Genomic DNA, 23,071 nt, shown 5'->3' with positions numbered 1-23,071 from the left:
GCGAAGCTCTGAAATGGAAGGACAAACAAACATTAACACTTGTGAAGTGTCAGAACTAAATATTAATGCATGTCTATACAAAATTGTAATTAAAACTGATTAAATACATGTTACTGTTTAAGGACATACTGACGTTTTTAGGACTTGATTATAGAGTTGCTTCGCTTATAACATTACACCTTATTGAATTAGGAATCAGAATTCAAAAAATCAGATGAATAGGATATTTGTAACATTCAAAACCATTATTTGTTGTCAAAAAAGTAAAAATCAGCTTGTTATAAATGGATGTACTGACTTTCTGGTAACGATTATAGAGTTGCTGTGCTTTCTAAGTCGTACCTAACTGTTGTAGAAATCAGCATGAAAAGTTTGAGATCGATAGGACAGTTCTAGCCTGTTTAAAATAAGTAAAAGAGCTATCTGTACCAGACGTACGGACGGACCGACCCTAATTATAGAAATATGAAAAAATTGAGGAGGATTTTTATTTTTGAAAAAGAGCTTTAAACAACCACAGGACCAGTAGATATATTACCTGAAGAGTAGAATTCAATCTGTTCAGTGGTTAGCGAGATCTTAAGAGATGGGCGGACAGACAAACAGACATCAAGATACTTTGTATTATATATTAACACCTAGGGATCTAAGGAACAAAACAATGACCGATTAATATGTACATCCCCAATATTGATACATATTTAATAAATTATAGTACAAAATTATTTGTCTGTAGATGACAATTAGTGGTTGAAAAGTTTTGACACTTAACTTAATGAACCAACCAATAAAAAATCAATTAAATTTCCTGAAGTACTTATGCTAACGAATATAAAAACGTTATTATAAAACTTTGAAGGTTGGGGACTAGTGTAATTAACAGTCCCCTCCCTTTCTAAATAAAACTGCTGACATTAAACATGAATACCATGTAACTACATAATTTAAAAACAAAGCATTACCAATAGACAGACAGATAGACTACTTGCTAATTCCAATTTAGAATGATTATAAGAACCTCACGTTATTTGCATATTTACTTTACCTTTCCGCAGTGAGGTAGGGGACATTGGGCTGTTTATAACACTAGTCCCAAAAGTTTTACACTTGTGTGTTCAAACGTTTTAACTACTAACTTTAATCTACACAAGGGGTAATTTTGTGTATTATCATTGAGGATGTACAACAATTTATTGACCTTTGTCTTATCCCTTTAGATCCCTGATATATGTAATAATCTATAGAAACGATTATTTAGTTACATTAAAACATCAAACATAAAGAAGTTTAGATTTAGGTTTAGCCCCCCCCCCTCTCCTTCCCATCATTTAGTGGAATAGAACTTGAAAATACTTATTATTAACTTTAATTCTAAGTCAGAATAAATATTTCCCAATATGTCTATGTTTTTGTGTCTTTTATTTATTTGAATTATATCTTAAGTTTTGACTTTAAAAGTGCATTTAAACGCTTTTTCTTACAAACTTTTCGTGCACTTACGTTCAGAAAACGGACTAAAAACCCCTACGGGGGCGCAGGGGGGTAAGTGAAACCAGTACTGGCGATTAAAATATGTCTTTGGGTAATCAAATATCGTTTTTTTAGCCGGCGACACCCGGCGAAAACATGTTTCCTCTTACTGTGATCTTAAAAGTTGATTAAAAAACAAACAAAAAAAAACTAAAATTTTGACTTCAACTAGAATTATTTAGGACTTATTTCTTCAATTTGTGTTTTTTTCTTTTATAGTGTCAAAATATATGTAATGCATGACTCATCAAAAGTTATTTTGTCTAATTACGTTAATTCTAAGAGATTTTATAATACTTTTAAAATTGTTGGTGAAACACAAAAAGTATGCCTTTTTCTGTAAGAAAAAGGCATACTTTTCTTGACTTCCATGCATTAGAATGCTTACTTAAAAAGCGTATTTTTACGATTCCTTTGAAATCTGATGTACATTGGGTATGATAATACTCATAGAATGTTTAAAACTTGATTTGGGGGTGGTGAATTGATGCCCCTTCTTGCCCCTATGTGCAATGGCCGATAAATTGATGTACAATGTTCATCCCTATTGATTATAAATAAAATTACCCCTTCTATAGATCGCAATTAGATAAAACTTTAGACACTTAACTTAATGAACCAACCAATCAAACTTTATTACATGAAACTTTGGGGACTAGTGTAATTCCTGGTATAACCAAACTTTCTACAAACTAACACTTCAACACTTGTAGAGATGCTTTGCCGATTAATTATACCTTGATAGGAACTGCATTACAAATAAGGGACCCCATCAACAGGGTTGGCTTTCTATTTTGTCTGACAACAGCGTTCAGCTTGGCCAAGTTTATATACATATCATCATCTGTCTTCATCAGATATTCCACTCTCTTCCTGTTCATGGATAGGTATATTATTACTTGATTTTCATGTTTTCTAATAGTGAAACTTTTAGCGGGCTAAAATAACCATTTTCCCCTTCCACCCCCTTAAACACATCCACACCTACTGGATGAACGAACTGGCCAATAAACGAGTTCATATTAGTAAGATAAATTGACGACAATTTTTTGCCCTGTCATAATATTCACGCATACTTAAATTTTCCTGTATTATCATAATTGGTACATCGAGTGTTAAGTTAATCTATAATACAAAGGAGAACGATGTCTGTCTGTTTGTTTGTTTGTTTGTCTGTCTGTTTGTTTGTAGCGAAGGATCTCGCTAACCGCTAAACCGATCGGGTTCTCCTTAACAGGGTTGCTTCTCATAGGTCCCGGGAAGGTTTATAACTATTTTCTTGAAGGGTGGGACGCTCCCAACCCCCCCCCCCCCAAAAAAAAATGAAAAATACCCCCCCCCCCCCACCCCAAATAAACAATATTTTGAAAGTAGCCTTTTTAAGAATAAAAATTCTAAATATGACTCACTTGCTGCCCAGATCACATGTTTTGTTGAACCATTTCAACATCATCAGAGATTTGATTGTCAGATTTGCGTAACTATCTATAAAATCCTCCTAAATTAAGAAATGATAATTTGATGGTAAAATTTGCCTAAATATCTATAAAATCCTCCTAAAATAAGAAATGCGTCACTATCTTTAAATCCTCCTGAAATAAGAAATGCAGTGCAACAACTTTGAATTCTTTTGAAAACCACCCGTCCCTGATATGATAAATAAATATCTATAAAAATCTCCCAAAAAAGAATTTATAAAATCTCCTATAAAAGATGCGAATAGTGTCTATAAAAAAAACCTAAAATTAGAAAAGCGTAGGTAATTAAATCTAAATTCCTCTTAAAATAAAAGTGGCAATGACTAATCAATTAACTATGAAATCCTATTAAATCAATGAATATAAGATTTGCGTAACACAGAATATTTTTAATTTGTAAAAAGCTTAATTAGTCTATCTTTAGTATATCTATTCAAGTAACTGTGGCCAATATACCTGTAATATATCATTATACATTTCCGCTTCTTTCTCTAGTTCTGGCAGATCTGTGCTGTTCCAGGTATTCTCCACGTTGCCCACCAGGAATATTATTTGTATACCAGGTACTAATTCTTCTTGCTTACCCCAGGAGGACCTGACAAAAAACAGCAAAGTTATATGGAGTTTAAAAGGAGAAAGTTGTTAAATAAATTGGTAAAAAAAGTTGATTTTTTTATTCATTACACCCAGGGAGGGAGAGAACATTGGGATGTTTATTACACGAGTCCCCAAAGTCTTAAAATAACGTTTTCTTATTGGTTGGCTGAACAACCCTGGCGACTTTCACTAAATTTTGATAGGTTGGTGTATATAGTTGAGTTTCCAAACATTTCAACCACTAATTGTAATCTACAGAAGGGGTTAGTTTGTAACTCATTTCCCGCATTTTCTTACAACCTCAAAAGGGAAAATAAAACAAATAGAACAGAAACAGAAAAAACAGGGATGGTTCTTTTTACACCCTCTCTACCCGTTTAAAACATCTTTTCGTATGTGTACACAGTGATGTTACATACCTTATAGCCATTCTAGCATCAAAATTTGGTATTGCACTACAGACAACTATCAACAGGTATGGAAAGGAACTGGTTATACTAGGATCACACATCTAAACAAATATTTAAGTAAATCAAGAGAGAGGGGACCATGGGCTGTTTATTACACTAGTCCCCAAAGTTTTATAACACAGTTTTCTTATTCAACTTAAGGGACTTTAGTGAATTTTGGTTGACTCATTAATTCAGTTGAGTTTCAAAACCACTAATTCTAATCTACAGAAGGGGTAATTTATAGTGCATAACGTGCACAGAACCCCCCCCCCCCCCCCGTTAATTATGTTTAAAATAAAATAGGGGGCCATAACCCTGTACCTAGTACCCTGTAGTATTCGCACCATTAAAAGCTACTTTTTATCCAAGATAACTTAACCTGAACTAAAGTAAAAAACGAAACCTCCTCCGCTATTTTACATTTATTCTAAATAATGGGGAAGGGGGTTTCTGTGCTCGACTAGACACTTAAAGGGAAACAGCCAAGAAATCTTAATAAACAAGCATTGTTAACTGTTTTTCATGGAAAAAGTCGAATGAGTGATTTGAAGTCCGCAGTACTTAGTTTTATACTACTTCACTCGTTCAAGAGAATCCCATCCCCTACCCCATAAAAGTCAAATGTACCTCCCCCTACCTAACATTAGTTTAAGAGATCTTAATAAACGACTAAAAAAAAGTATGAAGCAAGTAACCTGCGGTGAAATAAGCTCAGTTTTCTCCCTAGGTCTGACCCAAACAGCCGCTTCTCTGGACTGGTTGGCCGCCCACACATACGGCAGCGGCCCAGACGGCTGTTTGTCCTCGGCTGCTCGCGGCAGCCAGGTAAACATGATGAAAAGTAGAGTGGCGCATAGCAGCAATAACAGCTTGGGATAGTAGCGGCCAGGAGACACTATGTCACGCAGCTCTGACCCTCTTAGCTTTACCTAAACAGTAGAGTACAGGGTTTTGTATTACTGAATATATATTACTTGGATCTTACACCAGATTTTTACGCTCTCTAATAAAGTGAAACTCGTAGCGGGCTAAAATAACGATAGCCCCCATCCACTTTCCTCCTAATCGATGAACGAACTGACCTATAAATGATGCCCATGTTTAGCAAGTTTAATTAACGACAAATATTCCTTTGTTAATACAAATTATGAACATAACATATGATACATGTAAAGTAGCTTCAATCAAAAAAAAATATTTTACCTTACTGGTCATTTTTTCAGTTATGGCACAAAATACTGGTTATCACAACAACTACAGACAAGAATAGGCATATTCCAATACACCCTGACTAGATTTGTAAATACTTTACAGTTCAAGTTATATCACTGGCATATTAAGTTAGATACAGAATACATAATAAATATTCTAATAAAATCTATTCTATGTTTTGACAAGTGGTAGAAGAAAGTTGCTTCATATTTGATGTAATTTTTGTTTGAATATAATTTGATTCACGGTAATACTTGAGAGATAAGAGTTAAGTACTGACAGCATCTTACTGTTTCAACTACTGTTTTTCTTCTATTATGTTTTTGTCATTTTATCTCTGAAAATGTAAAAAGTAATTAGGTATAAAAAAATATATAATATTATAAGAAATTTTCTTTACTTTTTGAAGTTATTAGAAATTTTTGACAAATTCACAACTTTTTGAAAATAAAGTATTTTTGACTTGATAATTGTTTTTTAGAAAAATTAAAAAAATGAATAATATCACATAGTAGAACAAGCTTTAAATCACATTCATATCCCCAGTATTAGAGAATTTTAGAACTATTTTTAATTTTTATCTAAAATAAAAGCTTTAAAATTTAAAGCGCATGTTATTCGCTAAAGTATTAATAAGTTTCAAATATTTTTAGAAATGCCCACATAATACAGATTATAGACTTAAATGCAGGGCTCGGCAGCTGCGCGTCAGCCGCGTGTAAGGCACAGTGATATTGTCATATAATAATTTTAAAATTTAGCTGGATGTCTAAACCTATTCCTAAAGTGACAATTCATCTTTGCAGTCTGTCTTTTTTTATTCACACAAGCGGGTTAAAATTAGAGACTTATGCGCGGCTGCCAAGCACTGCAAATTTTCTTAACAAACTAAAAACAAAAAGCTATCAAGAGGTATTTATAAGCTCAAATAACAAATAATGCAAAATTAAGGGATAGTTCCAAAAAGTGCATTTAACGACTTAAGGTACTTAGAGATTTAAAAAAAATACTTTATTCTTTTAGTATTTAAAACAAAAAGGAAAAGTGGAGGGTCGACTAACCCCCCCCCCCCTGCCATTCCCCAAAGTGACTCAAGGGGCATAGCCGCTAGTATTAAATATAGTGCTTAGCATTTAACAGGAAAAATATTAAATAAAAGTTTAAATGCATTTTGTGGAACTACCCGTATAAAATCATGATCGTAATATCAACTGTTTTGAATCTTAGGTAGAAAAAAAATCTATTTACACTTTTGACAAAAATCCTGCATGTCAAAGGAATTCTTCTACCTTAACTTAAATAGTCAACACAAACTAAATTTTGGCACATTTGGTTAATAATGCCCTACTATTTATAACCTTCGAGTTTTTAATTATCATTCTAGAGTTATTGGGCCATCATCATCAGAATCTAGAGTAACAACATCAGCTGTCTTGTCCCTGGACTTCTCATTGCCTCTGCTCTTTCTTCTAGAACTTGATCCTGATATAGAATTGGTATTTATTTAAACAAGAATGACAATATCCATAAAAGCAAAGCTGAAAAAATCCGAAGGAAAATCTAACAACAATATCTAGAAGTGAAAACAAAAATTGCGTGTGAAACTATTCCAAAATTACTGAAATATTGAATGCTTAACATGGACATAGTTATAAGACTTGGTTATAAAGATGCTTCAATTAATACTTAGTGCCTAATCGTCGTAGAAATAATTTTTTTGCAAAAATAAGATGAATAGGATAATTATAATATATACCTTATATGAAACATTGTTGTAAAAAATTATTATGCCAAGTTAAAAATCGATAAAACATGTCCAGCATGCCTAAATCAACCGACGTATCCACCCTTATTGCAGAAAGCTTCGCTTTAAAACTTTCTTGAATTATAATGGACGAGAAGGTGGAATTATTATAGGAGAAAAAAGAAAAAATCTGAATTCTAAAATATAAAATTAGAAGATTAAAATTAGAAGTTTTGGTTGCCCCGAGGAGCCAAAGGTCCGGTCGAGCAAAACTGGTATTAATTTTACGGTTTTTATCAAATTTAATATTGGTGGAAAATTGTCTGTAATACGACGCTATACACGATTCTATATGACTGAGAACCGATTCTAATCCAGCGGATACTAATCGGTTTTGAAGCCTTACTTGAAAGATCAAAACAAGGACAAGCATAACCAAACAAACTAACCTTTGTTTTTATCCTCAAGATTTTGAATAAATTGCTGGTCAAAATCAATAAAAGAAATTTCAGGTGAGGCAGACCTTACACCCTCTGAACGTCTTGTGGAAGAACTTGGATTTATCTGTTTATTTTAAAATGACAGCCATTTTAGGTTTTATAACAAGAACGAAAATATGAATGAGATACCTAAAGCTTATGAAATTGTAGGGCAGGAACATTAAGCTGTAACAAAATGATAGAAAAACATGTAACTTCGTAGATACTGTAGTCTATTGGACTCACTCTATTTGTAAAGAAGATGCGCTACTAGCAACAATAAGAAAATTTCATAAAAATAAAATAGTCCATTTAAAGGGGGATGTGGAAAATAACCATTTGGGCAGGGGGGGGGGGTTTACTCGAGAACCCTTAGAGCTAGAGGGAGCTAATTTTGGATATAAGCTTCTATGGGGCCAAAGTTACTTTTAAAATTATCGTCGACCCCCCACCCCCCCCCAAATTTTTTTTTTGGGGGGGGGGCGGGTGGATTATACTATGGGATGTTTCTCATAAACGACTTGAGATAAATGGAGCAAACCTTGGGATACAAGTTTTGTAGGCCTATATTTGATATTAGAATTATCGTTGACCACCCACCCACCCCAAAACCCCTAATTTGGGGGGGGGGCGGGTGAATTATACTATAGGGTGTTTCTCATAAACGACTTGAGATAAATGGAGCAAACCTTAGGATACAAGTTTTGTAGGCCTATATTTGATTTTATAATTATCGTTGACCACCCACTCACCCCCAAACCCCTAATTTTTTTTTGGGGGGGGGGGGCGGGTGGATTATACTATAGGGTGTTTCTCATAAACGACTTGCAGCAATTTTATTTTGGGTGCTACTCCCTTAGTTTTAGAGATAATTGGATGAAATCTTTTGGGCTGGGTCACTAATTACCCCAACTATTGGTATCTTTAAAAAAACGGCTGCGAGACCGCCGCTCCCGCCGCCCGCCACCATTTACCGCCGCCACTAAAAAAAAATTTTTTTATTGCATTTCTCGCCGAATTAGGCAATTTGGAATCATTTGAGACCATGTTATTTTTTTCAAAAATTTTTCACCTTACAAGCAACCCTGCGGGGGATTTAGTCATTTTTTTCAAATTCTCAAAAAAAAATAACATGGTCTCAAATGATTCCAAATTGCCTAATTCGGCGAGAAATGCAATAAAAAAATTTTTTTTGATGGCGGCTGTAAACGGCGGCGGGCGGCGGGAGCGGCGGTCCCGCCGCCGTTTTTTTAAAAAGATACCAATAGTTGGGGTAATTAGTGACCCAGCCCAAAAGATTTCATCCAATTATCCAATTATCTCTAAAACTAAGGGAGTAGCACCCAAAATAAAATTGCTGGTATGTCGTGTGATAAGTCACCACATTTCCCCCCCCCCCTTTACTTACAATTTTGTTTCGACTTTTATTTTGGGTGCCACTCCCTTAGTTTTAGAGATAATTGGATGAAATCTTTTGGGCTGGGTCACTAATTACCCCAACTATTGGTATCTTTAAAAAAAACGGCAGCAGGACCGCCGCTCCCGCCGCCCGTCGCCATTTACGGCCGCAGGGTTGCTTGTAAGGTGAAAAATTTTTTTAAAAAATAACATGGTCTCAAATGATTCCAAATTGCCTAATTCGGCGAGAAATGCAATAAAAAAATTTTTTTTGATGGCGGCAGTAAACGGCGGCGGGAAGCGGGAGCGGCGGTCCCGCCGCCGTTTTTTTTAAAAGATACCAATAGTTGGGGTAATTAGTGACCCAGCCCAAAAGATTTCATCCAATTATCTGTAAAACTAAGGGAGTAGCACCCAAAATAAAATTGCTGGTATGTTGTGTGATAAGTCACCACATTTCCCCCCCCCCCCTTTACTTACAATTTTGTTTCGACTTTTATTTTGGGTGCCACTCCCTTAGTTTTAGAGATAATTGGATGAAATCTTTTGGGCTGGGTCACTAATTACCCAAACTATTGGTATCTTTAAAAAAAACGGCAGCAGGACCGCCGCTCCCGCCGCCATTTACCGCCGCCACCAAAAAAATTTTTTATTGCATTTCTCGCCGAATTAGGCAATTTGGAATCATTTGAGACCATGTTATTTTTTAAAAAAATTTTTCACCTTACAAGCAACCCTGCGGTCCCGCCGCCGTTTTTTTTAAAAGATACCAATAGTTGGGGTAATTAGTGACCCAGCCCAAAAGATTTCATCCAATTATCTCAAGGGGGGGCCTAATTCGGCGAGAAATGCAATAAAAATTTTTTTTTTGATGGCGGCTGTAAACGGCGGCGGGCGGCGGGAGCGGCGGTCCCGCCGCCGTTTTTTTAAAAAGATACCAATAGTTGGGGTAATTAGTGACCCAGCCCAAAAGATTTCATCCAATTATCTCTAAAACTAAGGGAGTAGCACCCAAAATAAAAGTCGAAACAAAATTGTAAGTAAATTGGGGGGGGAAATGTGGTGACTCGTCACACGACACACCAGCAATTTTATTTTGGGTGCTACTCCCTTAGTTTTAGAGATAATTGGATGAAATCTTTTGGGCTGGGTCACTAATTACCCCAACTATTGGTATCTTTAAAAAAAACGGCAACAGGACCGCCGCCCGCCGCCATTTACCGCCGCCACCAAAAAAAATTTTTTTTTATTGCATTTCTCGCCGAATTAGGCAATTTGGAATCATTTGAGACCATGTTATTTTTTTCAAAATTTTTCACCTTACAAGCAACCCTGCGGTCCCGCCGCCGTTTTTTTTAAGAGATACCAATAGTTAGGGTAATTAGTGACCCAGCCCAAAAGATTTCATCCAATTATCTCTAAAACTAAGGGAGTGGCACCCAAAATAAAAGTCGAAACAAAATTGTAAGTAAATTGGGGGGGGAAATGTGGTGACTCATCACACGACATACCAGCAATTTTATTTTGGGTGCTACTCCCTTAGTTTTAGAGATAATTGGATGAAATCTTTTGGGCTGGGTCACTAATTACCCCAACTATTGGTATCTTTAAAAAAAACGGCGGCGGGACCGCCGCTCCCGCCGCCTGTCGCCGTTTACCGCCGCCACCAAAAAATTTTTTTATGGCATTTCTCGCTGAATTAGGCAATTTGGAATCATTTGAGACCATGTTATTTTTTTCAAAAATTTTTCGCCTTACAAGCAACCCTGCAGGGGACTTAAGTCATTTTTTTCAAATTCTCGAAAATAACATGGTCTCAAATGATTCCAAATTGCCTAATTCGGCGAGAAATGCAATAAAAAAATTTTTTTTGTCGGCGGCTGTAAACGGCGTCGGTCGGCGGGAGCGGCGGTCCCGCCGCCGTTTTTTTTAAAGATACCAATAGTTGGGGTTATTAGTGACCCAGCCCAAAAGATTTCATCCAATTATCTCTAAAACTAAGGGAGTAGCACCCAAAATAAAAGTTGAAACAAAATTAAAAGTAAAGGCGGGGGGGGGAAATGTGGTGACTCGTCACACGACATACCAGCAATTTTATTTTGGGTGCTACTCCCTTAGTTTTAGAGATAATTGGATGAAATCTTTTGGGCTGGGTCACTAATTACCCCAACTATTGGTATCTTTTAAAAAAAACGGCGGCGGGACCGCCGCTCCCGCCGCCCGCCACCGTTTACAGCCGCCACCAAAAATTTTTTTTTTATTGCATTTCTCGCCGAATTAGGCAATTTGGAATCATTTGAGACCATGTTATTTTTTTTGAGAATTTGAAAAAAATGACTAAATCCCCCGCAGGGTTGCTTGTAAGGTGAAAAATTTTTGAAAAAAATAACATGGTCTCAAATGATTCCAAATTGCCTAATTCGGCGAGAAATGCAATAAAAAAATTTTTTTTAGTGGCGGCGGTAAATGGCGGCGGGCGGCGGAAGCGGCGGTCTCGCAGCCGTTTTTTTAAAGATACCAATAGTTGGGGTAATTAGTGACCCAGCCCAAAAGATTTCATCCAATTATCTCTAAAACTAAGGGAGTAGCACCCAAAATAAAATTGCTGCAAGTCGTTTATGAGAAACACCCTATAGTATAATCCACCCGCCCCCCCCCCAAAAAAAAATTAGGGGTTTGGGGGTGAGTGGGTGGTCATCGATAATTATAAAATCAAATATAGGCCTACAAAACTCCCTTAGTTTTAGAGATAATTGGATGAAATCTTTTGGGCTGGGTCACTAATTACCCCAACTATTGGTATCTTTTAAAAAAAACGGCGGCAGGACCGCCGCTCCCGCTTCCCGCCGCCGTTTACTGCCGCCATCAAAAAAATTTTTTTTATTGCATTTCTCGCCGAATTAGGCAATTTGGAATCATTTGAGACCATGTTTTTTTTTGAGAATTTGAAAAAAATGACTAAATCCCCCGCAGGGTTGCTTGGAAGGCGAAAAATTTTTGAAAAAAATAACATGGTCTCAAATGATTCCAAATTGCCTAATTCGGCGAGAAATGCAATAAAAAATTTTTTTTGGTGGCGGCGGTAAATGGCGACGGGTGGCGGGAGCGGCGGTCCTGCTGCCGTTTTTTTTAAAGATACCAATAGTTGGGGTAATTAGTGACCCAGCCCAAAAGATTTCATCCAATTATCTCTAAAACTAAGGGAGTGGCACCCAAAATAAAAGTCGAAACAAAATTGTAAGTAAAGGGGGGGGGGGGGGGAAATGTGGTGACTTATCACACGACATACCAGCAATTTTATTTTGGGTGCTACTCCCTTAGTTTTAGAGATAATTGGATGAAATCTTTTGGGCTGGGTCACTAATTACCCCAACTATTGGTATCTTTTTAAAAAAACGGCGGCGGGACCGCCGCTCCCGCCGCCCGCCGCCGTTTACAGCCGCCATCAAAAAAAATTTTTTTATTGCATTTCTCGCCGAATTAGGCAATGTGGAATCATTTGAGACCATGTTATTTTTTTTTGAGAATTTGAAAAAAATGACTAAATCCCCCGCAGGGTTGCTTGTAAGGTGAAAAATTTTTGAAAAAAATAACATGGTCTCAAATGATTCCAAATTGCCTAATTCGGCGAGAAATGCAATAAAAAATTTTTTTTTAGTGGCGGCGGTAAATGGCGGCGGGCGGCGGAAGCGGCGGTCTCGCAGCCGTTTTTTTAAAGATACCAATAGTTGGGGTAATTAGTGACCCAGCCCAAAAGATTTCATCCAATTATCTCTAAAACTAAGGGAGTAGCACCCAAAATAAAATTGCTGCAAGTCGTTTATGAGAAACACCCTATAGTATAATCCACCCGCCCCCCCCCCCCCAAAAAAAAATTAGGGGTTTGGGGGTGAGTGGGTGGTCATCGATAATTATAAAATCAAATATAGGCCTACAAAACTTGTATCCTAAGGTTTGCTCCATTTATCTCAAGTCATTTATGAGAAACACCCTATAGTATAATTCACCCGCCCCCCCCCCCAAATTAGGGGTTTTGGGGTGGGTGGGTGGTCAACGATAATTCTAAAATCAAATATAGGCCTACAAAACTTGTATCCTAAGGTTTGCTCCATATATCTCAAGTCGTTTATGAGAAACACCCTATAGTATAATTCACCCGCCCCTCCCCCCCCCCCCCAAATTAGGGGTTTTGGGGTGGGTGGGTGGTCAACGATAATTCTAATATCAAATATAGGCCTACAAAACTTGTATCCCAAGGTTTGCTCCATTTATCTCAAGTCGTTTATGAGAAACATCCCATAGTATAATCCACCCGCCCCCCCCCAAAAAAAAAAATTGGGGGGGGGGTGGGGGGTCGACGATAATTTTAAAAGTAACTTTGGCCCCATAGAAGCTTATATCCAAAATTAGCTCCCTCTAGCTCTAAGGGTTCTCGAGTAAACCCCCCCCCCCCTGCCCAAATGGTTATTTTCCACATCCCCCTTTTTTAATGTTAGAAACTTTTCATTGACTGTCAATAACCTTTGGTTTTGATTCCTCAATAATAATATCTTCATTGTCACTCATAAAATCCACATAATCAGGAGAGCTGGAGCGCCGAGATGCAACTGTTTGGCGGCGGCTGGTAGCATTAACTGTTTGGGGACGGCTGGTAGCATCAACCGTTTGGTGGCGGCTGGTAGCAAGTACTATCTGGGGGCGGCTATGAGCATCAACTGATCGGTGGGAGGCATTACTGGCTTTGACATTAGAAGAGTTGGTAGTTTTTTGATTGGTAGGATTTGAGCTAAGGACATTGCTTGAATGTTGAATCATACTTATTTCATCAACTTCTTCTTCTAAATCAACTAGCTCTACATCATTAGCACGGTCAGCATTCTTTTTCTGTTTGTTCACACCACCTGGTTTTGATTTTTCAGCAATGTCAATTGGTTCTTTTTGCTTTTCTATAGACTTTCTATTTCCACCAGAATTATTTCTTGAACTTTGTTCTGGTTTTGCATTCTCATGTTCTTGCTTGTTATCATTTTTGTTTGGATATTTTTGATTGAACATGTGCATAAGAACCTTAGCAGCTTTAAAAGTTTCAATGTTATGATCAGTAGTGAATAGTTCATGTTGCTCCTAAAGTAATAATAAGATGTTATTAATTTTTCTACCTATTATGTAAAGTAGCAATGTTTTTGTCTGTAGCTTAGGCTATTTAATTCTTAACTACCCAACCGCGCCGATCGAGTTTTCCATTTTATGGAAGCTTTACATTTTAAGCTATTTCATTATAAGACTCAGGTCTTGGAATGGTTTTAGGCTATCTCTCCCCGATTAATATGAAGTCCATAAATGATAAAGGTGCAGCCAGTATCCTATTATATAAAGTAGCAAGCTTTTTTGTCTGTAGCGAATGATCTCGATAACCGCTGAACTGATATGGTCCTTCTTTAGAGTGAAGCTTCACATATGTCCCGAGATGGCTGTAGGCTATTTCATTTTTATAAACAAGTCCGGGTGTGGTTTTAGGCTATTTTTCCGCCCTTTCATATCCCTTCAAATACAAAGCCCCTAGATGCTAGGAGCGCAGCCACAAGTTATAAAATAAAGTAGTAAGTTGTGTACGTATCCCCAATGATCTTGTAATCGGCTGTGAGAGAAAGAAAAATTTAAACAAAGAAAATCTAAATAAGATTTTAAGTTTTAAAGTTTCTCTCGTAAAACAAAATTCAAATATCTCATGTAAGTTTGTCTGATAAAACTTAAAAATATATGAGATAGAATAAGGATGGCAAAATCAGACGGACAATACAAAGATTAATACAAGATCAACATTCTTTTTTCAGGACTTCACTTAAAACATGGCATAATCGTGCTAGTAATCACCATTCATAAGTTATACTTGATAGGGTAATAACATCATGTAAAAACTTGTTTAAACACGAACAAGATTTTTGAAATTAAAAGAATGATTTTATTTTATTATTCTATAGCACGGACCGAGGGTAAATGTATAAAAACTTGGCTTATTTATACAATGACAGGATTAAATTCACAATTTCGATAATTTAAAAAAAATAAAAAGAATTGTCGACCCTAATCACAACTAACCACCTATAGCAGGCCACACAATGAAAAACTGAAGGCCTTTTATTGACATTGAACTCTGCAGTGTCAGGCCTAGGGCCTAGTTCATATATATTGCATCAATTTCTACCCCCAAAACAAACACAAACACACGTACACACATAGGACAGTTGGGAAGTTGAAAACAGTTCTCACTTTTAAAAATATTACTTTCTATTTAATATTGTAATGGTATATTACAGGCTTCCACCTTATCATAAAAGATTTATTGTTACTTAGTTCTTACACCAGATTATTAAGTACTCCAATAAAGTGAAAGTTGTAGTTGTCTTAAATAACAACCCCTACCCCCCCCCCCCCCCCCGTCCCTCCCCTTCTACTGGATAGACGAACTGCCAATTAACTGAGGTCCTTGTTAGTAATTTACTTTGAAAACAAATTTTCTCCTGTCATTATATCCACTTATATTCTATATCCATTACTATTAGTCTTTTACTACCTAATCTTTTTATGATAAGAAAGTTTTTTCAACTTCCCAACTTCAGAAATTAGAAGTAGAAAAAAAGAGAAAGAGAGTAAAAGAAGAAAGTGGGAGAAGGAAATGAAATAAATTGCACTACAATGAAATGCATTTCAAATTAATCAAATCAATTGATTCGAGTGCGTTAGATAACCAAATATGAATGAGATATTTTTTTGGTAAAATAAACTTTTCTACTAGCAAAGATTTTCTAAAATTGCTGTTGTTTTCTATCTCCGTCTAAAGTGTGTTACTTTTTTATATGTTTCATCATTATTTTGCCACAACTCAGTCAAAAATGCTTACAAAACATACCCTTTTCGACCTAAAGTACTCAAATAGTTCCTTTACAAGCCCCATCAATCAGTTTTAAGATATCTCCATATTTCAAGGAAAATTGACAAAAAAGGCAAATTTGGGTGTTACCTTTTTATATGCTCAGATACCATAAAATCAATAAAAAAATACTTATTTATACTTTTCTCTCATTTTTAAAGTTTGATTTTTAAAGTAAATATTCTTGAAGGGATTTATGCATTGATTTATACAGAAACATAATATTGGGTGGAAATAAATTGTATCCAAAAGTATTCTTTTTGGAAAATAAGAAATTTATCCTCCATCGCCCTAGAGGACAGCTGCTGACCTCTAGTGTACATGGTTTTGTTAAATACATGTTAAAGAAAAAAATTAGCCAAAAAAGTACATAAAAAAAATATTTTAATGTGTTAGAAAATTAAATTGTTTAACTTCAAATTTGGGGATGCTGACCTTAAAGATGCTCTTACTGGTGGTGATGGTGACCCGGAAGGCATTGAAGTACATGAGCATTATGGCAACACAACTATTGATCTATGTTTTGATTTTTATATTCCTAGCAGCCTCCAATCAAGAGAAATCCCTAAATGATTTTTTTATTCTCAAATTTATAAGGTAAATACTGTGATTTTGAAAAGTTCTTGTTGTATTTTTTCATTGGAGGCTGCCAGGAATTTAAAAATCAGAACATAGATCAATAGTTGTGTTGCCATAATGCTGATGTACTTCAATGCCTTCCAGGTCACCATCACCACCAGTAAGAGCATCTTTAAGGTCAGCATCCCCAAATTTGAAGTTAAACAATTTAATTTTTTAACACATTAAGATACTTTTTTATGTACATTTTTGGCTATTTTTTTCTTTAACATGTACTTGACAAAACCATGAACACTAGAGGTCAGCAGCTGTCCTCTAGGGCAATGGGGGTTGAATTTCTTATTTTCCAAAAAAAATTCTTTTGAAGATCATTTATTTCCACCAAATATTATGTTTCTGTAAAATCAATGCATAAATCCCTTCAAGAATATTTACTTTAACAGAATCAAACTTTAAAAATGAGAGAAAAGTAAAAATAAGTATCTTTTTATTGATTTTATGGTATCTGAGCATATAAAAAGGTAACACCCAAATTTGCCTTTTTTGTAAATTTTCCTTGAAATATGGAGATATCTCAAAACTGATTGATGGGGCTTGTAAATGAAGTATTTGAGCATCTTAGGTTGAAAAAGGTCTATTTTGTAAGCATTTTTGGCTGAGTTGTGGCCAAATATTGATGAAACATATAATAAAGTAACACACTTTATAACGAATAGTTTCAGTAGCGAAACTACTCTATAGATAGTATAAATAAAATCCTTCGCCCGTCGTTACACTTTGTCATGTAACTTACCAAATCTTACCAAAATTAATGGTCTTAAAACTAGAAATTTTTACATTAGAATTCACATTGAACTTTACTATTCTTTTTTATTTTAAGTATTGTATGCTTCTTAATCCTCCTCATTATTATACGCCTGATAGGTACTTAATTTCAATTTTTCAGAATTGTTTTATTTAACTTTTAAAGAATTTTGAAGCAGTTTATGAAAATATGAAACAAACTCGGTAATTTTATTGATATTGTCATCGTTACTAAAATTATATAAAATTCTTTAAGCTCATTTTAATTATACAAATATATATTTAATTGATTATTTAATCATTAAATAGAAAGTTGAACATTTTTTTCTGTTTACCAAGTAACATACAAAAACGCACTTAACACTATAGAATAAGCAGGGATATAAGGTTAGAACAATGGATTTAAAATTTATTATTTTGGTTGTCTTAAATTTTGGGTTCTAAAGCAAACGCAACTTTTAATATTTTGCCGAATTTTAAATATCTAGGGTGCTAGAGTAATCAGACAATTAAGTTGTGTGTTGGCAAGGACAGAAACTCTACTGTGATACTTTTCTAATTTACTACACTTTTAAGACCCCTTTTTCAAACTCCTATTGTAGAATTTTTAGTAGCGAAGCTACTCTATAATTCACTTTGTCCGTCCGTCCGTAACGCTATGGGGGAAATGGGATTTACTCAGCTCCTATAAAAGATAGAATGCTATAATTTGACAGTTCATTCCCATCATTAAGGAGCACAATTGACTATAAAACATCATTGGCGGTCGGACCACTTTTTAGCAGGTTTTAGGCTATTTTTATATTTTTCACATTTTTCTCCATATCTTCAGTATTTATGGTCCGAATTTCAAAATTTTTTAAGCTATAGATATCAAAATTAAATTTCCCGTCATTTAAAGAAAACAACCATGAAGGCCAGACTGCGTCTTTTGCAGGTTTTAGGCTATTTTTATATTTTTCACATTTTTCTCCATATCTTCAGTGTTTATGGTCCGATTTTCAAATTTTTTTCAATTATAGATATCAAAATTGAATTTCCCGCCTTTTAAAGAAAACAACCATAACGGCCAGACTTCGTTTTTAGCAAGTTTTAGGCTTTTTTTTATATTTTTCACATTTTTCTCCATATCTTCAGTGTATTGTATATGGTCCGATTTTCCTAATTTTTTAAGTTAAGGATATAAAAATTAAATTTTCTGTCGTTTTAAGAAAACCATGGCGGCCAGGTTTTTTGCTATTTTTATATGATTTACATATTTCCCCATATCTTTTTTTAATATTAGATTTTAAACTTTTTTGGGATAGCAGTATCAAAATAATTTTTCCCATTGTTATGAGCATCTTTTAAGTAATTTACTTTAACCATCGTCATCATACAAAATAAAACAAGGTTTCGTGTTTATTTTATCCAATAAATCTATTCTTGATTTTAATAAATACCCTTTTCCAATCTATGATTTTTTGTGCTTCGCTACTTATGGATGTTGTCATCCTTGTTAAAATGTAAATTGATTGAAATTTTCCCCTCATTCCTGACTCTACACACATTTATTTAATATGTATTATAAATACATTAAACTCGATTAGGTATGATTCTGCATAATAATGTTAAATATCTAGGGAGCCAGGGCTAAGTGAAAGAAAAAAAAACTAATATTTTACTTAAGCATAAAGTAAAATGCTTTATCCTATAATTTAAAATATTAGGTACTTTATAATCTGAAACTTAAAATCTTAATAAATACTGAACTGATTGTCATCTCCTTTTTGGGGAAACTTAAAACTTCATTTAGATTTTAGTCTGTTTTAGTATTAAAATTCTTTAGAGTAGGTTAAAACAATGGAGGATCAATTAATTTCCATGTATAAAGACCTGTATGATATCATTTTATATAAGAATACATGAATTATAGGTATAATCAAGCATGAATGGAAAAAAAATAATTGTGCCGACGTAGTCAAGCAAACATAATTGTAAAATGCATAAAAATGTTATTTTTATATATACCAATTACTTTTACTTTCTTTCTTTTTTTTACATAAAAACACTTCTTTCTATATTTTTAATTCTGTCAATCAAATAAAAAAGCGAAAAGGAGTCTAATTTAGAAAAGCACTAAACTTATAATATATTTCTAATAGCAAGTCTATCTCTTTGTAACGAATTCTACCGCTAACCGCTGAACCGATATGATTTCCCTTAACAGTGTCTTGGGTAGGGTTATAGCTATTTTGGGGGAAGGTAATAACACCCTCTAAAGAGAAATTTTCCCCAGTAAAAAATTTACCCATAATACTTTTTTTTACTTCTTAATTTTTAAAAGTACTGTGGCTTCTCAACCACAGTACAGGAAGCAACATTTTCTTAAATAAAAGTTTAAGATTTTAAATAAATGAGTCAAATTGTTTTCCATTGACCTAACCTTGAATCCCTGGGTCTAACTACAATAGCACGCCTCGCCTTCTATACACAAACTGATGAGTGTCATATATACATAAAAAATATTATGGATAATTTTATTAAAAGCAAAGCCTTCATACAATAAGATTGTCCGTTAGTTTGTTTAGTCTCAATGATAATATAAAGATTATCTACAGCCATGTTATTAATGCTTTTCATATTTTCCATCATGTTTTTGTCCTTCAGACAGCTTAAAGACAGCTTTTGTGATGATCTTACTTAGATTTGAACAACCTTTAGGTAAAAAAAAACATGGGTTATTTTCTTCGTAATTGGGCTGTGTTTTTATCGTCTATCATCTTAAATGATTAGTTTCGCTCCCAATAGTATAATAAAGGATGCATAATTTTAATTGTATTGTGTTTTAATTTTAATCTGATTAATCAGATAAGTAAAACAAAACTAGATATTTACTAAAATAAGTCACATTACTTAAATTATATGTTAAATGTTCAATGTGCAGATACAACCAGGGAACTAAAGGGATAAGACAATGGCTGATAAAATGATGTACATCCCCAATGATGATCCTAAAAAATGGCAAAATAGCTGAGCCGCCAGCCGTTAGCAGTTACTTTTCCAACTTTTTGTTCGATTTAGGGAAAATAGACCTACCAAGGATTACTCATGCAAAATTATAGATGGAAATTCGAATTCTAAGTGCCATTTGCTCACTGATTACGAGATGGTTGCATTAACCCCCCCCCCCCCTTTGTTTTATGGATGGCAATCCGTCCAAAAAATGGCGGATTCTTGCGGATTCCGGATTCTTATTTATTTCGGATTCCGGATTCTAGCAATATTTTAAAGGGCTTTTCAAAAAAATTAAAAAAATTAAGTGTTACATAGGTCCTAAAAATTAATGTTCTTGGTGTTCTCTATATTTCACTTCCGATAATCGAACCAGATTTTAAAAGATATTGTGTATAATGAATCGATAATTATCTTTGCCTTCTAAAAGTGGGAGTTGAAAGAAAAAACTCAAGACGCCAATTTTAGCCTACCAATTAAGAATCCGAATCCGCTATTAAAAAATGGATTCCGGATTCGGATTGCCAACCCTAATTTGTTTGATATTGCTCTATATCCAATTCTACTTCAGTAAAATACCCAGATAGAGTGTGAGGGGACATTGTTCTGTAAATTACTCTGGGGCCCAGTTTTATAACTAAGATATCTTATTAGTTTCATCAAAAACTTTGGGTCGGTACTTTAAGTTGATAAGGTTTTTCCAAAATAACAGCGTCAAAAATTTATCAATAATTAAGGGCGGATAGTTTTATGTATGAATGTATATAAATACTAGCGGCTTCGCCCCTAGCCTCTAGGGGCTTTGCCCCAAGAGGTAATCAAAAAAAATTTAGGCGAAAGGAAAGGACCAAGGAAATCTTCTGCATAAAAAAAGGACCAAGGAAATCTTCTGCGTAAAAAAAGGACCTAGGAAATCTTCTGCAAAAAAAGGACCAAGGAAATCTTCTGCAAAAAAAAAAAAAATTGGGGGGGGGGATTTTCATTTTTGGGGGGGTTGGGGGTGTCCCACCCCCCCAAGAAAATAGCTTAAAACCACCACAGGACCGATAGGTATATACCCTGAAGAGTAGAATCCAATCGGTTCAGTGGTTACCAAGATCTTAAGCTTCAGACGGACGGACGGATGGACGGACGGACGGACAGATAGACATCAAGCTACTTTGTATTATAGATTATTATATCGTCCATGTCTTATCACTTAAGGTCCCTAAAAAAATACCCTTAGTCTATTAAAAAAAGCAAACCTCTTCCAACACTAATGTTATATGGATTTTTATTATTACTTGCACCAGATTTCCATGTTCTCTAATAAAGTGAAACTTGCAGCGGGCTAAAATAACAATACCCTCCACCAACCCCCTTTACTCCATCCTCTCCTCTCCTATGAAATGAACAATCTGACCAATAAATGAGTTCCATGTTAGCAACCCGGTCATAATATCTATTAATAACATCCTACCTGAATCAAGTTAACGACAAGCTGCGGGTTCAGACCCACCCTAAACTTTTCTGTATGTTCCTTCATTATCTGGAGCAGGGGCTGCACGTCATCTAGCTCAAGAGTAGAGTTTATATGGTTGATTATGTCGTCACAGGAATCTTTCTCTTCCAGTCCCTACAAATAATATTTTTGAAAATAAACCTTCTTTTTAAAAAAACGCAAGCACTTTATTTTGATCTTAAAAGATTATTTTCGGCCCCTTCGGGTAGATCCAAACCTGCGGAGCCATATCCTCACGGGATTATTTCTAACCTTTAATTACCTAACCTAAAGTAATCAATAAAAATGTATTTTTTTCCTCGACAGTTCCAATGCAGTCAGATCTTAAAAGTGGGAAATCACCGAAACTTGTCTTTATCCAGTGCGTTACAATCCTAGGTAACTTGAACCAAAAAAATTGTTAAAAAGTGGAAGGGCATAGGTACTCTTGCTTTTGCCTAATTATATTTCAGGGATAATAAAAAAAAACTAAATGTAGTACTTACAAACATGTTTAGGTAAGTCACAGCAAAATCTTTGAAATTCGGACAGGTAGTCAAGGAGCTCAGCAGATGTAGAGATTGTTCTACACTTTTCTTCTCTGTGGATTTCATTATTTCTCTTTTACTTTTGGTAATACCATTTGAAGTATCTTTGTGTTTAGGCTGATCTTTAGATGTATCTTTAGCTTGATTCTTCATTGATGGTGGAAACTGTTTTCTGTCCCCCATCATTGAAATCATCGCATCAGGAACTTCATTATATTCCTCGGTTCTAGCATCATTTTTATTGTTTGCAGCAGCTGTTGGCGGTTCATAATCAATATCAGAATCACTATCGCCATTATTGGTATTTATTTGGGTGTTATAAAGTTGAGAAACATCGAAAGCAACTTCTTGGTCCTCCTTTATATTCACCTCCTCCTTTTTCCATGGCAGGGCATATTCTGATTTTATTACTGCTGCAGGTTGACTTGGTTCCTTTGCATTGTTACTACCTTGTTCATTCTTGGTATTTTCGTTGGCAGCTTTTTCTTTTGTTGCAACACTAGCTTTGACTGTTGTCTTATCTTTTAGAGCAACCTTTGTAACAGATTCAACACATTTTTTAGGGTTGTCAGCATTTGATTTTCTGGAATCCGTTGCAGTGATTTTAGCTGGGCCTTGTTTAATTCTTGGATCTGCAACAGTATTTTCAGGATCAACCTGTTCAGTTGGGATGATCCTAGTTGTTTCAACTGAGACTGATTGGGTGGCATAATCTTGCAAATCTGGCATGCTTGGCAGATCCACTGTCATCAAGGGACCTGTTGATTTGACAGTGCTACGTGTGTAGAATATGTGTGGGATTATTCTAGGCATCAAAACCGTGTATGGACTTGTCTATGAGACAG

The 23,071-nt window shown here is 35.1% G+C and overlaps 2 protein-coding genes across 2 annotated transcripts in view; both read right to left on the bottom strand.

Moving 5' to 3' along the window:
- The window catches only part of LOC145321095 (beta-1,3-galactosyltransferase 1-like), an 11,139-nt gene extending 5,531 nt beyond the window's left edge, over positions 1-5,608 (bottom strand). Inside the window, exons 1-6 of the mRNA XM_080162853.1 lie at positions 5,261-5,608; positions 4,753-4,986; positions 4,025-4,116; positions 3,465-3,603; positions 2,940-3,028; positions 2,268-2,403 (exon numbers count right to left, since the gene is read on the bottom strand). Coding sequence (XP_080018979.1) covers positions 2,268-2,403; positions 2,940-3,028; positions 3,465-3,603; positions 4,025-4,116; positions 4,753-4,986; positions 5,261-5,272 — 702 coding nt within the window. The 5' untranslated portion in view covers positions 5,273-5,608. The remainder of the gene's footprint in view (positions 1-2,267; positions 2,404-2,939; positions 3,029-3,464; positions 3,604-4,024; positions 4,117-4,752; positions 4,987-5,260) is intronic.
- On the bottom strand, positions 5,599-23,071 carry LOC145321079 (uncharacterized). The gene is made up of 5 exons (XM_080162852.1): positions 22,185-23,071; positions 21,658-21,813; positions 13,412-14,014; positions 7,463-7,577; positions 5,599-6,751 (listed from the first exon to the last, which is right to left on the bottom strand). The coding sequence occupies exons 1-5, from the start codon at positions 23,037-23,039 to the stop codon at positions 6,645-6,647; spliced, it is 1,836 nt and encodes a 611-aa protein (XP_080018978.1). The 5' UTR covers positions 23,040-23,071; the 3' UTR covers positions 5,599-6,644.

The sequence above is a fragment of the Acartia tonsa genome, chromosome 1 (assembly GCF_053477335.1).
Source record: "Acartia tonsa isolate MP-2025a chromosome 1, ASM5347733v1, whole genome shotgun sequence".
NCBI classification, from domain to species: domain Eukaryota; kingdom Metazoa; phylum Arthropoda; class Copepoda; order Calanoida; family Acartiidae; genus Acartia; species Acartia tonsa.
Note: the sequence above shows the minus strand (reverse complement) of the source record. Positions and strands in the feature narration are given on the sequence as shown.